This window comes from Equus asinus, chromosome 6, assembly GCF_041296235.1.
Source record: "Equus asinus isolate D_3611 breed Donkey chromosome 6, EquAss-T2T_v2, whole genome shotgun sequence".
Classification (NCBI taxonomy): Eukaryota; Metazoa; Chordata; class Mammalia; order Perissodactyla; family Equidae; genus Equus; species Equus asinus.
This window is the reverse complement of record NC_091795.1, coordinates 88318574-88333380: the sequence shown is the minus strand read 5'-3', so window position 1 is coordinate 88333380 and position 14807 is coordinate 88318574. Positions and strand designations below refer to the sequence as shown.

General features: G+C 38.6%; 1 protein-coding gene across 2 annotated transcripts in view; it reads right to left on the bottom strand.

Moving 5' to 3' along the window:
- Nucleotides 1-14807, bottom strand: part of SMC6 (structural maintenance of chromosomes 6) — an 80709-nt gene that overhangs the window by 36925 nt on the left and 28977 nt on the right. For both annotated transcript variants that reach the window (XM_044771977.2, XM_014848061.3), the window contains exons 9-15: nucleotides 13240-13359; nucleotides 13045-13143; nucleotides 8908-9054; nucleotides 8547-8635; nucleotides 8128-8292; nucleotides 7545-7723; nucleotides 5661-5865 (exon numbers count right to left, since the gene is read on the bottom strand). In XM_044771977.2, coding sequence (XP_044627912.1) covers nucleotides 5661-5865; nucleotides 7545-7723; nucleotides 8128-8292; nucleotides 8547-8635; nucleotides 8908-9054; nucleotides 13045-13143; nucleotides 13240-13359 — 1004 coding nt within the window. The remainder of the gene's footprint in view (nucleotides 1-5660; nucleotides 5866-7544; nucleotides 7724-8127; nucleotides 8293-8546; nucleotides 8636-8907; nucleotides 9055-13044; nucleotides 13144-13239; nucleotides 13360-14807) is intronic.

Sequence of the window (14807 nt, the reverse complement as noted above, 5' to 3'; positions counted from 1 at the left end):
GAAGCTTCAGAGAGTTTAAGAAGTTCCCCAGTGTCCTAAGCTTAGCCGGTTAAGTGGTTGGGCTAGGATTTAAACCAGGCAGCTCAGCTCTGGAACCCAGATTCTTAATCTTTATGTCCTGTTGCCTATTATAATTAATAATTACAATTTCCTTAAATCTTATACTGCTATCATACATAAACATAAATGTCAATTAATTAAAACACATTTTAAATAGCTAAACAATTTTCCCACTGAGATAAGAAAAACTGAAGTGAAGTTTATTATCAACACAGAAGAAATATGAGCGAAAAGATACTCCTATTAATTGTAATTTGGGTTCCCTAAAAAGACATTCAATCTTTCAACAAAACAACTTAAACATCTGAGCTACTGACAGCACTGAAAAATAGACACACCGAGAACAGCAGGTGCAGGAGCCACGAATGGCTAAGGCGGAAACGATCGTGGCATCATTAGTGCAATCTTAGTCCTAGAGCTCCAAAACAAAGCCTGTATCTTTGTATATACGTTTAACATCTATTCATTCATTAATTCAACATGCATTTAATGATCATCTACTTTGTACCAGGTGTTGTTCAGAGGATGAGGAGACAGCAGTAAACAGAACAGATTATGTCCTTTTCCCAATGGAGCTCACATTCTATTGAAGGGAGACAGAGAATAAAGAAAAAGAAAAAGGGGCATAGAGTGCTTTTTCACACAAAAAAGGGTCAGGAAGCCTCACTAAGGTAATAGGGGGCAGATAACTGAAGAAATGGGAGAGGCACATTGGCATCCTGAAGAAGAGCATTCTGGGTCGAGGGAATGGCATTTGCAAAGGCCCTGACAAGGGGTGTGGAGGAACCAGGAGACCAGAGTGCTGGGGTGGCCAGAGCAGTGAGGCGAGGGCTTCTGGAGACAAGGACGGGAGAGACAGCAAGAGGAGAGATCATGGGGGCCCTAGAGGTTGCAGTAAAGCCTATAATAAGGGAAACGGGATGGGAAATGTATATGGTGCTCTGAGCAGAGGGGTGACGTGATCTGACTTTACTCTGCAATACTGAGTAGGGGTGGCGGGGAACCAGAAGCAGAAAGATCAGCCCATTGCAATACTCAAGTGAGACATGACAATGGCTTGAACCAGGGTAGTCACTGCAGAAATGTTTAGGTCCTGGATATATGTTTTAAAGAACAGCCAATAGGATGCAGTGTGGCAGAGAGGAGTCAAGGATGACTGAGGTTTTGGCTTGAGTAACTGAAAAATGAAGACGGGCAAGATGCTACGAAGAGGAAGTTTTAGGGTAGAAAACAGGAATTTTGCTTTTAGACATGTTAAGTTTGAAATGTCGACTGGACATCAAAGTGGAAAATATATATTCAGTTTATTATATTCTGGAGTTCAGAGGAAAGAGCCCCACTAGAAACACTGATTTGGTAATCATCAGTGTATGAACTGTCTTTAAAGCTGTGAGACTGGAGGAGTTCGCCTAGGGAACAAGCATACTTTGAAACGAGTTCTGGAGCACAGATGCAGTGAGAGGTGAGGCAGGAGCAAAAGATATAAAAAAGAATACCTAGAGATTCAGGAAAACCAGAGAATGAGGTCTTAGGAACATTCCAGTAAAAAGCGTTTCAGGAAGAATGAAAGGATCGGCTGAGTCAAATACTGCTGGTAGGTCAAGTTTGTGAGCAGGAAGGACAGACTACAGACTCAAGCAAAGAAAGGCTCACTGGTGCCTTGCTGTTCTGATATGTGGTGAAGTCATAAAGGCTTGACTGGAGCAGGTTCAAGAAAGAAGGGGAGGAGAGAAACGAGAGACATAGACCACTCTGAGGAGTTTTTCCTGTAAAAGGAAGCAGAGAAATAGGATAGTAAACATAGGATGGAGTTCAAGTGGAAGTAAAAACAAGGATAGGAAAGAATGAGAAGTGGGTGTTCTAGCAATGTCAAGCAGTGTCAATCAATGAATCAAAGTCAACTATGAGCAGAGAAAGCAGAGGGAGAGGACGTGGTAGGAGATCCTGGTGAAATGCAGACCCTGGCCAGTCTGTTGAAAGCACAGGCTTCTGTGCTAGGAAGGAGCGACTATTTTTGGGCAGGCACACACCACTGCTAGACAAGACTGCTCCCCCCAGATTGTTATACAGCACCAAGTAACAACCACCCTGTCGTCCTGCTCTACTTCCTTGGATTTACTTCATCTTGGCTCATACCACAACTAGTTGCATGCTAAGAAATGCTATCAAATCAGTCTAGGAGAACCAGAAGTAGGAAGGAACAGTGGCAGTGAAGTATAAGTGACAGGAGACAAGGAAAGAACAATATGAAATAAGCTCACCAAACAATGTCAGGTAGAAAGCTTAAAGAGGACAGGAGAGACAGGAAAACTGCAGGCAAATATAATGAGCCTCACTGGTAAGAGGAGGTAAAAACAAAATGATTTGATTATCCTAATTAAGCTTAGAGGGAATCACTTAATAAAAACGTGATTTTTAAAGGCAAGTAATGGTAAAAATATCACAATCAAATTAAAATAGAGAAAAAACATGTTTAAAATTTACAGCATGTTTTTTGTTTTTGTTTTTGTTTGCTGAGGGAGATTCGCCCTGAGCTAACATCTGTGGCAAATCTTCCTCTATTTTGTATGTGGGCCACACCACAGCATGGCCACCGACCAGCAATGCAGGTCTACACCCAGGAACTGAACCTGGGCCACTGAAGCGAAGCATGCAGGATATAGGAAGTGACAACAAACCAATGACAGAGCCTTCAGGAGCACCAAGATAAAAGGAGTGGGAGATAAAGAAAAGCTACCACATAGGCTGAGAGCATCTGAAAGGTAGAAGGAGAACCCAGAAAGTAGTGTCACAGTGACCAAAGGAGCACAGGGGTTTCAAGGAGGGTATATTTAATGGTATCTAATGCCCAAGAGAAGGCAAATAAATACACAAAAATATATACATATACGTTGGATTTGGCAACAAGGAAATAGCTGAAAAATACAATGAATATTTCAGCAGCTAGATAGCAGTGAGTCAGGGAGTAAATGCACAGTCACCCCTAGGAGTAGGTCATCCTTCTGAAGGGAGAGGCAAATCAGTGACCTAGGATGTTACAAGGGGAGAGAAGTCAACAGGGTAGGAAAGTTTAAGGCTCAGGAAAGAGCTGAATTAATTAAAAATGGTTCCTGAATCAGGCAGGAAAGTACGCAATTCAGAGCATAAGTAGAAGAGCCTCAGGCAGAAAGAACATTTCTGTTGAGATGGGGGTAATAACAAGCTGAGTGGGGCAGTAGCCGCTACTTCCTGGGAAAAGAGGAATGAAGGCCCTTTTCATAGGAAAGGAAATGACATTTCCCCAATATCTCCCTGGGGAGCTAGGCATTTTTCTAAGTATCTTGGTTGAGGTTATCTAATTAAGCCTAATGTATCTGATTCATTCCACACTCTTAGAGAGTTTCACTGTTCTTTTCTACATTAAAATAACACGCCCAATTTTTAAGTTTAGCATTTGAAACACAACTTATACTGATAAAGTTCTTCACAAAAAAAGCCACCCCTTCAAAATGTTTATAAGGCAGCGAAAGCTGACAGGGTATTAAACATACTCAAGACTTGTCAATATCAATACCCAAAAGGATTACCATCCAACTTCCTCCACTCCTCCACCAACTTCAACCTAGTCCTGAAGCTAAACATGGACTGTGTCATCCCTGGAGCTGCTCCCATGAGACTCTAACTTCCCACTCTCACTACAACCTACCATCTTCTAGGCTAATCCCACCTGTTAAACCTGCTTTCTAACTTCATCAAGGCTGAGCTATATATAGATTTTCTCCCAGGCCTCCTTCTCATCCCCATCTAGCCTAAAACCCATGGCCAATCATTGAACTACTTTCCCAGAAGCACTTTCTCACCCACGCTAAAAAATACCCACCCCCTCTAAAAAATTCTAATGCAATATTAATTCAACAATACACATTCTCCACTCAACTCTATTTAAAAAATCAAACATTATTAGTAAAAATTCCTGTAGCCACCATAGGTGTTTGAATCTCAAGTGAACTTTGGGTCAGCCTCCTCTCTCATTTTCCCAAACCTCCTACCCAACTCCCGAGGCCCTCGTTCTTAGCACATGAAATCACCTACTTCCAAGAAAAGTGACATTCTACTGCACAAACTTAGCTCACCTTTGCACCCCTTCACAGGAAACTGTAAATCACACTTGGTATATTGCTAAGAGAATAGAAATACGTCTGGGAAACACAACATCCCAGCAGGTCAGTGCCAGGCCTTCCTCTTTATGGGAGGCTTTGCAGCAGTTCACAGAACAGTCCATACAGCTGTCCATGACAACTGTTCTTGCTCTCCAAAGGACAGTTCAGGTGCAGGAGGATATTCCTCAAAGAAGCCAGTATCTCTCCTAATAACCTCATGGCAATAGTTTCCAAGGTCCCAGATGGAAATGCCCAAGTACAAGACTCACCATACTGGCTTCCCACCAGGTGTATAGAGTTCTCCCAGGCCAGATGCAACTAACCTGTCAGGGGTCATTTTTACCATAAGCAATGCTGTCTGGTAGCACAACTTAAATTTCACTCTTACCAGGTCTTAGAAACCAGGGATCAGAGCTAGAAATTAACATAAAGTCAAGTTTTCAGGCAGATAGAGAAAACTCTCTACCCCTAACTCCCAAATCTTTATTTCTAGCCTAAAAGCTAAAAATCAACAATTCCACAACAGGACTTATCTACTTTTACAAAGCCACTTTTTTCTTATACTTCTCCTAAATCATTTGATGGCGTATCTGTTAGGAAGTCACTCCAGCCAGAAATCTAAGAGTCATCCTCCATTCCTGCTTCTCTTACATTCAAGTAACACTATTTATTGATTTGGTCCTAAATATCTCTTTTAATCTGTTCCTTATTATCTATAAGGCAGACACTATTTTTTGCAGAATAATTGATGAGGTTATGCCCCCATGCGTTTTGCACATAGTATTCTATCTGCCTAGAAGGCAATTAACCTTTGTCTATCACTTGACAAAGTCATCACTTAGAAGAGTGATCATTTATCCTCTCTTCTCTGATTTCTTTCCTAACCTACCTACTAACATTTAATTACCCCCTCATCTGAACTACATCTGCATCTTGTGATCCAATTTCATCAAAGCTCACAAAGAATAAATTAGAAAATATGTATATATTCAAAAGTAAAGTGACTAGCTAGCCAGCAGCTAGCAAAGAGGCCAATTTGGGTATTGTACTCTTGAGAAGGTTTGTTAGGCTCATCAAAGAAAACAATCACAGCTCTTTAAGGAATCTGTGAAGCACCCTGACAGCTGAACTTTGCGTACCAAAGTTCTTCCTTAGTGCCTTTCTCTTAGTTTGCCTAGGTCTGCATCATTTCCCTCAACAGTAGAATTTCTATGCCACACTACATCTGGGTTTCCCTGTACTACCTCCCACAGTAGAACTCCTATAAAGACCACGAGGGCAGGGAGTATCTCTTATTTATTTCTGTATCTCCAATACCTAGACTGAAATTAAAGAAGTGCCTTGATAAAATTTTGCACATCAGTAGTGTAGGTATGGTTAACATAAAAATGTTTTAATTCCTTCTAACCTTGCAGATGATTAAGCAAAAGCAGAAACAATATTTAATTACTGATGCCTTACTTGTGTCTTACATCATACATCTCATTCCGAAACTCAGACACTATTATCTGTGGCCGTGAGGTCCCTGGTGAATAAAACTTTTTCATCAGTGCCTGAAGAACTCTTTCATCAGCATGATTGTGGCAACAATAGGCTTGCAGAAGTCCTTTTAGGCAAGATTCAATAGCCAAAGCAAGCTCAGGGTCCCGAAGATGAATGCAAGCTCCTAAAAGTGAGAGAAAATTATTAAAAGGCCCATACTTACTTTGAAATATTAATGTAACTATCTTTTAATAATAGTTCATTAATGACTTCAAAATACTTTCACATAAAGCAGCTTAAATGATATTACAGATCTTACTTTCACTGAATGAGAAATCCCCACAGTTCCTTTGGACACAACAGGGAGAAAACCTACCAAATCCTGTGAAAAAAACTGTCCCACTCTAATGTAAATTAATAGTGGTTTTTCTATGTAAGTTTAAACTATTACAGTCTCTGAATGGTGTTCTGAAAATCAAGCCAAAAGGTTAATAGATTTCTTATAATTTTCTGTAAAACTAATTGATATTGGGATTTTAGATTTAGAGAGGGGAAAAAATGACTCATCCATTGAAATGGATCCCAGGTATAAATGTACATACCATTTGAATGAAGAGACATTTCTACAATACTTAATATAGTATGTAATCTGTACTTACACCGTACAAGCATACCTCATTTTGTGCTTCACTTTATTGTGCTTCACAGATATTGTGTTATTTACAAGACCTTTCACTAGCAAAAAGATTAGGACTAGGACCCACTGAAGGCCCAGATGATGGTTAGCATTTCTTAGCAATAAAGTATTTTTTAATTAAGGTATCTACATTGTTCTTTTAGACATAATGCTATTGCACACTTAATAGACTACAGTATAGTGTAAATACAACTTTTATATGCACTGGGAAACCAAAAATTTCTTGTGAATCACTTTATTGCAATATTTACTTTATCACAGTGGTCTAGAATTGAACCCACAATATCTCCAAGGTGTGCCTGTAATATAGTACTTTACTAAGAAAATATATTTATATTTACATAATCATTTTCACCTAACGATGTACAGAATTAGAGAAAACTCCTCAGAAGAACTCGATTTTTTTAAATCTCATGTATATATGAGGATAATTAAATAACCCCAGATTTTACGGTTGGAACAGGACTTAGAAAGAATGTTGGTCAACCTAAAGTGAAATTAGGAAAAGACAAGTCATTTTATAAAGGTTACACAAAACTCAGGTGTTGAGTGTTCTTTCCACTATATCTTGATGTAACTGGATTTTCCTACTAATCAATTACATTCAAATTAATTCATTCACTTGTTCACTCATCCATTCAGGAAAAAAATCAAAATCAGATTATTAAACTCTGTAATGACTTTTCCTTTTGTTAAATTCTCTTTCTTTTGGCTATTTTATGATTTAAAGATATAAAAGGAAAGTCTGAAAGTTTAATGTGATTTTTACCATTATTTAAAAATACATATATAATTAAAACCACACATAACTACACAGCTTTGATAATAGTTTTAAAATTAGATTCAACAGGGGCTGGCCCCGTGGTCGAGTGGTTAAGTTCGCGTGCTCTGCTGCAGGCGGCCCAGTGCTTCGTTGGTTCGAATCCTGGGCGCGGACATGGCACTGCTCATCAGGCCACGCTGGGGCAGCGTCCCACATGCCACAACTGGAAGGATCCATAACGGAGAATATACAACTATGTACTGGGGGGGCTTTGAGGAGAAAAAGGAAAAAAAAAAAATAAAAATCTTTAAAAAAAAAAAAAATTAGATTCAACAGACCCCTTCCTGAAAAAAAAAAATTATTTCTAATGTTTACTGCATCCTGACTAAATGGTGACAAATACCTAAAGGGCCCACAGGTTTACAGGTAAAACGCCCACGTCTATAAGCATCATCTATTGCTTCAAGAAGAGCTGGAACATTAGGGCCAAATCTTTTTAGGCGATCAGTTTTACTATCTTTCAATTCTTTCAGTTGCCTCTGATTATAGTTCAGCGTATGCCTCACATCTAATTCTTCTCTCCTAAAAAATAAAAGCACAAAAACAGAACAAATACGTGATACAGTTATACAGAAATATTCAGCCTTTTCCCCTAACACCTGCAAACCAGTGACCCAGCTACCCTAAAAACTAAGAGCAAATTTCTTTATTTGAAAATAATTGTGTTACTAAAGAAAAACAGTCAGAAGTACTCAAAACTTAGCATGAGCTTAGCATGAAAAGAAATGATCGATAGTGATGAGGACTAGGAATCCCAGAAACTGTCCAACTCTACAAGTGTAAGAAAAGTCTTGGCAAAGTGATTTTAAAAGATCCCTGATTATGTAGAAGAAATGTTAAAAAACCATGTTTTGTCTCTTCATATAAAGAACAAAACTATATAATTTTCAATCGAAAAAAAACATGTTAAGGATGATGAAACCTACTTAATTCTGGTATGTTCTTCTTTGTCTTTTTCTATGGCTTGCTGAAACTGTTCGATCTCTTGATTGACAGAACCTTCTTGATCCTGTAAGACTTTTACTTTTTCTTTTAACCAAGATATTTTTTTTTGCCTTTCCAATCGTTCAGGTTCCAAAGATTGATCAGTACTAACAGTAAATAATCCAAAATGGAAAACGTTAAGTGAGAAACATAACATTTAAAAAACAAAGCAGCGTGATAAAATTCCTTTAGCAATAATACAGTCATTGCTTGGTACCGCAGATGCCCAAGTCCCTTTGTCGGCCCTCCCTATCACCAATGTGGAACCTGAAGATACAGAGGGCCGACTGCACTCCACTTCACCTAGATCACTTTATTACAAAATGAGATTATCACAACGATTGCAAAGTAACTGTCTTACCTTTTTTTCAGTTCTTCAATTCTTTTGCAAAGCTGCTCATCATCCTTCCTTAATGCTTTATACTCGTTTAGGGAGCGATTATATAAAACCTAAGGAAAAATTATATATATTCGAGTAAATCAAAAAAACAAATATCCCATTCAAGTCCACTTTTGCCAAATCTTCAAAACAGAAGCTAAATATATGCAGAAATATATTTTTAAAATAAAGTACATAAATGGCCATATGAAATCATTACAGTTTTGAAAGTCTGAAAGCCACACAGATTTCTCTCAATTACAAAACTGTACTTTTAAAAATAAATGAACAGTATTTATATTTGATATGCAGTTTTTAATATTCAGGTTAGAAGACTTCTCACCTCAGCTTCATTATAGGCCCTTTTCCTAGCAGTAACATCTGCTTTCAAAGCCAGACATTCTGGTGTTCGTGCATCTGTCTCTTGACTAATCTTTTCTAGTTTATCTTGAATATCCTTGTATTTTTTTTCTGCTTCATTAAGTCTGACCTTTAAGAAAATAACAACATTGATGGAGTATATTTTCTTTGTCTTCAATAAACAGAGAAATTTAAAAATAATTATTACGTAGTTCACATCTCAACAACAAACTTATTTTCACTCTGACTAAATAAACTAAGACATTAGACAAGCAAACATAATTATATAAAATACTAAAATATAAATTAATTTTAATTCTACATTGAGTTTTCCAACAAATGTGTTATCTTCTGGGGATACAGAGATATAGTCACAACTGTCTTAAGTAACACAATTAAAGGGAGATAAACACAATTTAGCTGAGAAACAGACACACAAACTGACAATACAACTTGTAAACAATAATGCTTAAGTAGGGTATGTTTATTTACAATCGTGCAAACATAGAGGAAGAACCCATAGGTCTGCCAGAAAAAGTGAGGAATGTCTTCAAAGCAGAAGTAGCATTTGAACTGAGATGTGAAAGATTAATCAAAATGTACCAGGAGAAAACTTGGGGAAAAGTGTCAGAGACAGATGGAAAAGCATGTAGAAAGGTATTAATATTTACTTTTAGGAATTAAAATATTTCTGGGGCTTAAACTGAGAGGGGAGTGATAGGAGATGAGACGAAGCGGGTAGAAGGGCTTTGAATCCCATAATGATCAGCTTACAACTTAACCCTCTAGAGAACAGGGAGACAAGACATGACCAAATCCATACACTACCTCACTTTGGGAGCACATGGAAGGCAGGGTGGAGGAAAACATTAAAGGTAAAGATTTCAGTAAGCAGGTAACATGAGATTGTGGAACAAAAATAATTAGGGACCAAAATGGGGCACCGACAATAGGAAAGGATTAGAAGGGACAAATACAAGAACTATTTAGATCAGGGATCAGCAAACGTTTTCTAGAAAGAGCTAGAGAGTGTATATTTCATGCTTTGTTAGCTTGTCACAACTATTCAACTAGACATGCTAAGTCTTAAGTGTCTGCAACACGTAGGTAAAGATGTGAAGACAGATATTTGAATCAAGTGCTCAGGATAAAAGTTTGAAGAGGAGATAAAGATGAGGGAATTGCCAATACATAGGATATTTAGGAAGCACTGCATAGAATGGTAATGAAGTTTTATCATTAAAACATTGACTGTATGATCTGCATGAGTTTTACAAAAATTGAAGTTGGCCCACATGTTATACAACTAAACATAATTCATTTATTTTCAGTTTTAAATTAGGTTAACACAAGTTTAAAGTCTGCAGCGTGAGAGGATCCCTTTGTCTCTCCCCTTCAATCCACAGTCAGTAAAACATCCATAACCCAACACAGGCTACACTGCCCAACACACCGGAACCCCAGAGAAATCCACACATCGGTACATAAGAAGGTGGGTGGACTGGAACACACAGAAGAGGTAAAATGGGGGAACAGCAGAGGCGGTGCCCAGCTACAGCAGCTGAGCCAGCCACCCTAAGCCCCAGAGAACCTGGTGGGCAGCACCAGGGGGTGCAGAGGTGACTCTAGCCATAGGGAACCAAGCAGCAGCAGAGGTGGAGCCCCATGATCCCAGTCCAGCTGCAGCTCAGAGTCTGGTAGCAACAGCAGAGGTGCACACGGGACTCCCACAACCCAACTGTAGTGGCACCTGTGGCCACAAGGTAACAGGAAACACCAGAGCTGGTAGCCTGTGAACCCAGAACCCAGCTCCCTCCCCACCCTCTTCCTCTCCCTACCACAGTGAAAGAGCTTCTGACCCAGCTGATCCCAGAGGCACTGGAGGCATCAGCCATCCCCGTATGCCCAGGAGGGAAGCCAACGACCATAGCAACACTAGCAACAGCAAGACATCAGTGACCCCCAGAGGCACAAGTGGTGACAATCAGAGTACCACTAATTTGAAAAGATGTATGCACTCTCATTTCATTGCAGCACTATTTACAATAGCCAAGACTTGGAAACAACCTAAGTGCCCATGGAGGGATGAATGGATAAAGATGTGGTATACACAATAGAATACTACCCAGTCATAAAAAAGATGAAATCTTGCCATTTGCAACAACATGGATGGACCTTGAGAGTATCATGCTAAGCAAAATAAGTGAGACAGAGAAAGGCAAATACTGTATGATTTCCCTCATACATGGAAGATAAAAAACCAACAACACATAGATACAGAGAACAGACTGGTGGTTACGAGAAGGGAAGGAAGTTGGGGGGAGGGCAAAAGGGGTAAAGGAGGACATCTGTATGGGGATGGATGGAAGGTAGACTTTGTGAACACGATGTAACATATACGGAAGTCAAAATACAATGATGTACACTTGAAATTTATATAATGTTATAAATCAATGTTACCTCAATAAAAAAATAAATGGAACAAAATAACAAAGTCTGCTTTAGACGCTATTTTTTCAGAAACCTTCCACTCAATAGTCATTGTAAAATCAATAATCAAGCATATACTATATGTAAGGTTTTATGTAAGACTTGGTGGGAAGGATATAAATATAACATAGTCCTTACCCTCCAGAAATTTACCATTTACTACAGAGAGTGGCCAAACACTTAAGTGGAGCAAACACCCACAGAATTAAGTATCACCCCGCCTCAAGATCCTCCTTTCCCATCTGAAGAAAAGGTGGGACCCTATCACTCACATTGCATTCTATTTTTAGGGTGGGGAAATATCTAAAGAGGAAAGTAACTTAAGGTCTTCCCCTTTAACAAGCTAAAAAATGAGGCTGAGAAGAATTTGCATAAATTTTAGAATATTCTCTCAGAAATGAAAATTTCAGGTGAGAGAGGTAGGTGGGGTTGAACTCCCAGGTACTACCCGAAGAGGGAGTAAGAAACTCAGCCCAGAGATCACTAAGTAAAGATACTATCTTCACTATTTCTGGTGTTTTTACACACTCATCTACTACCTTTGATGGATTGTCATAACCCTTAAAAGGAAAAAGACATGTCTTTGAGGGCATATAGGAAAAAGCGAGGTAGGGAAGATTACATTCTAGGCCACAATCAAGCTTGGGAGCCCAAAACTCCCAAGCTAAGTAGAAGTAGGTACTAAGAGGTAAGTCAGCCACAGTGAGTACATGGGGCTATAAAGAAAGAAAGGCTAGGAGTCCTACTTCTGCCATGACAGTATGAGGAATTCTGCAGTGGTGGCTGCATACCCTTGTAAACATACTAAAAAATCACTGACCTGTGCATTTTAAATGAATGGACTGTATGGTATATGAACTATATCTCAATAAAGCTCTTAAAAAAAGAATGAAAAGGCAAGGATAAAGAGGGGATCTGCTATATGGTAAAAAGGCCCATGTGGAAACCCCCAAAAGAAAATTACTATCTTTATTTATCACTCAACCAACCTCTATCTCTAGGCTCAAGTGGAAGACTCTGTGGCTTTCCTGAATGTTAGATAAACAGCACAGTAGCTTCTACCTGGGCTCTTAGACCTCAGGTTGAAATTAACCTAACAGACCTAACAACTTATCCCACATGTGTTCCACATACTGAAAGTCTCTGATGGCTGGGTCCTAAAACTCAGTTCCCTGATGTTCCATTAACAATCTCTGGGCATTGTGTCCAGTTCTGAACTCTTATACTTCATGATACTTAGCTTTAACGCTATTCTAATTGACTATTTTCCTAGCACCCCTTTATTCCTCAGACCGTTTTATGTCTCTACTCCTCAATGAACCCAAGAGTAAAAGCTTTATGCTCTATCATCTCTAGTCGGTAACAAAGGACCATTGTCCACACACATGCATTTAGACTTCTATATCCCTAGCCTCAGAGAGGCTATGAGATCCAAACACAACACTTTTTTTAAGAGAAAGCTGCCACAACAGTTCTTGAACAAAAGTTTACACTGGCTTCACTTGAGCAATAAATTCAAATACAGATAAATATCTAGGCTGAAACTGCTACTTTTGTAGGTCTTAAACAGTCTAATATCAACAATCTCATATGATTCAATTTACTAAATCTGTATAAAAAAGAGTAATACCTGCTGTTCTTCCATTTTCCTGTCAAGTCTAGCAGCACGATCTTCTCCAATTCTGATATTATCTCTGATAGCATTCAATTGTTTTTCAATTTCATTGACCTAAAAAGAAATTATAGCAAATTATGTATAAGACTAATTGTAACCAAATATATACTATATATTACAAATACATGTGAATAATTCAGTGAAAATTACCACCGCCCAAGCCATTTCATGTTTCAAGTATTCTAAATTAGTCTTCATTGTACTTAAACCAGCAATACTTTGAAAACGTTCTTCTTTCTCCAAACACTGGCGCTTTAGTTCAGTAAGTCGCTTAAAAAAAGAAAAAAGGATATATTTCTTATTAACATTGAAAGAACAAGACATTTTGCAAATGCAGTTCTTTTGAATACATTGCCTGAACAAGTACTAAAAAAGATTTGCTAAGAAGTGATTTAATTAAGGTGAAATAAAAATATTTTGGGTTCTTTGGTATACTTTAACTAGATGCAATAATTTAGTTATTTTCTGTACTATAAAAATGGCCAAATACTCTTCATACGAAGAGTAGCAAACGGATAAAAGCTTCAAGACTACGCCAGTATAGACAAAACCCAAAACTCAGTTTCCCATTTTCTCTCGATTCTATAACTGATAGACAGACTGGTCTGTTCTGGGCAAAGTATACCCAGTAAACATTCCAAAGATAATGGAAGGCTCAGAAGGAATTTGTTTCCAAAAATAAAGTGTTATAATTTTTCTTATCTAAGTCCTCTCTTAATAATTAATAAATAAAATCATCGAGCAAATTTTAAATAGAATGACATTAGAACTGCTTCTGAAGTGGCTCCTAGACTTTATATTCTGTACACTTGGGCAGACAACCTCTCCTCTTCATTTATGCCTACCATATTCAACTAAATCCTTACACACTGTAGATCTTACTCGGTTTTCCTATCCAAGTCACTTTCCCATTCTCCAGGATTATTTCAAGCCATTATCACTCTCTTCAAACCTCATATACCCTGCCACCCTGATCCTTCATTCATTCTCTCTGTCTTCTACTTCAGAGAATTTAGAAGCCATCAGAGAAAAACTCTCTCCAACTTCGAACAACCTTCCCTACAAATCTAAAGCAGTCATTTCTCCCTCCTGCTACAAAAGAAGAGGTGGCTGCATTATACTTAAGTCCAGTCCCCATCTCTTACCTAGATTTTGGATCCTGCCACCCCCTCCTGTGTTCTCAGGAGGTCGAAATTAGTTGATTTTTTTCATCCCGTATCTTCATTTTTGTTTCCACTTCACCCTCTTCACGGACTCCTTTCCATAATCATGTTTAAATCTTTACTCACTATCTTTCGCACTTATAAACAAAACCACCACTACCCATCACTGGGCACCACCTCCTCCTCTGAAAGTCTTCTTCCCTTTCCAGTCAAGTTTCATGAAAATTCTCTCATCTCTTCCATTTCCTCACATTTTCAGCCCCACAAATCTGGCTTCTGTTTTCACCACTACTGAAACTTGTCTCGCCATAGACATCTATGAAGACTATGTCACTAAACACAGGGGGTATTTGTCAATCCTTGTGTTGTTTGCCCACACAGTACATCTCACAGTCCTGACCATTTCTTTCTCAATTCTCTCTTCCCTTGGCTTCTATGGCTTCCACGAGCATTTCTCATAGCTCAGGCCTGGGCCTACTTTCCTCTCCTCCTCAGCAAGCTAAGTCATTCCTGTGGCTTAGATATCAACCATACATGATGAGTCCTAAATTTTTA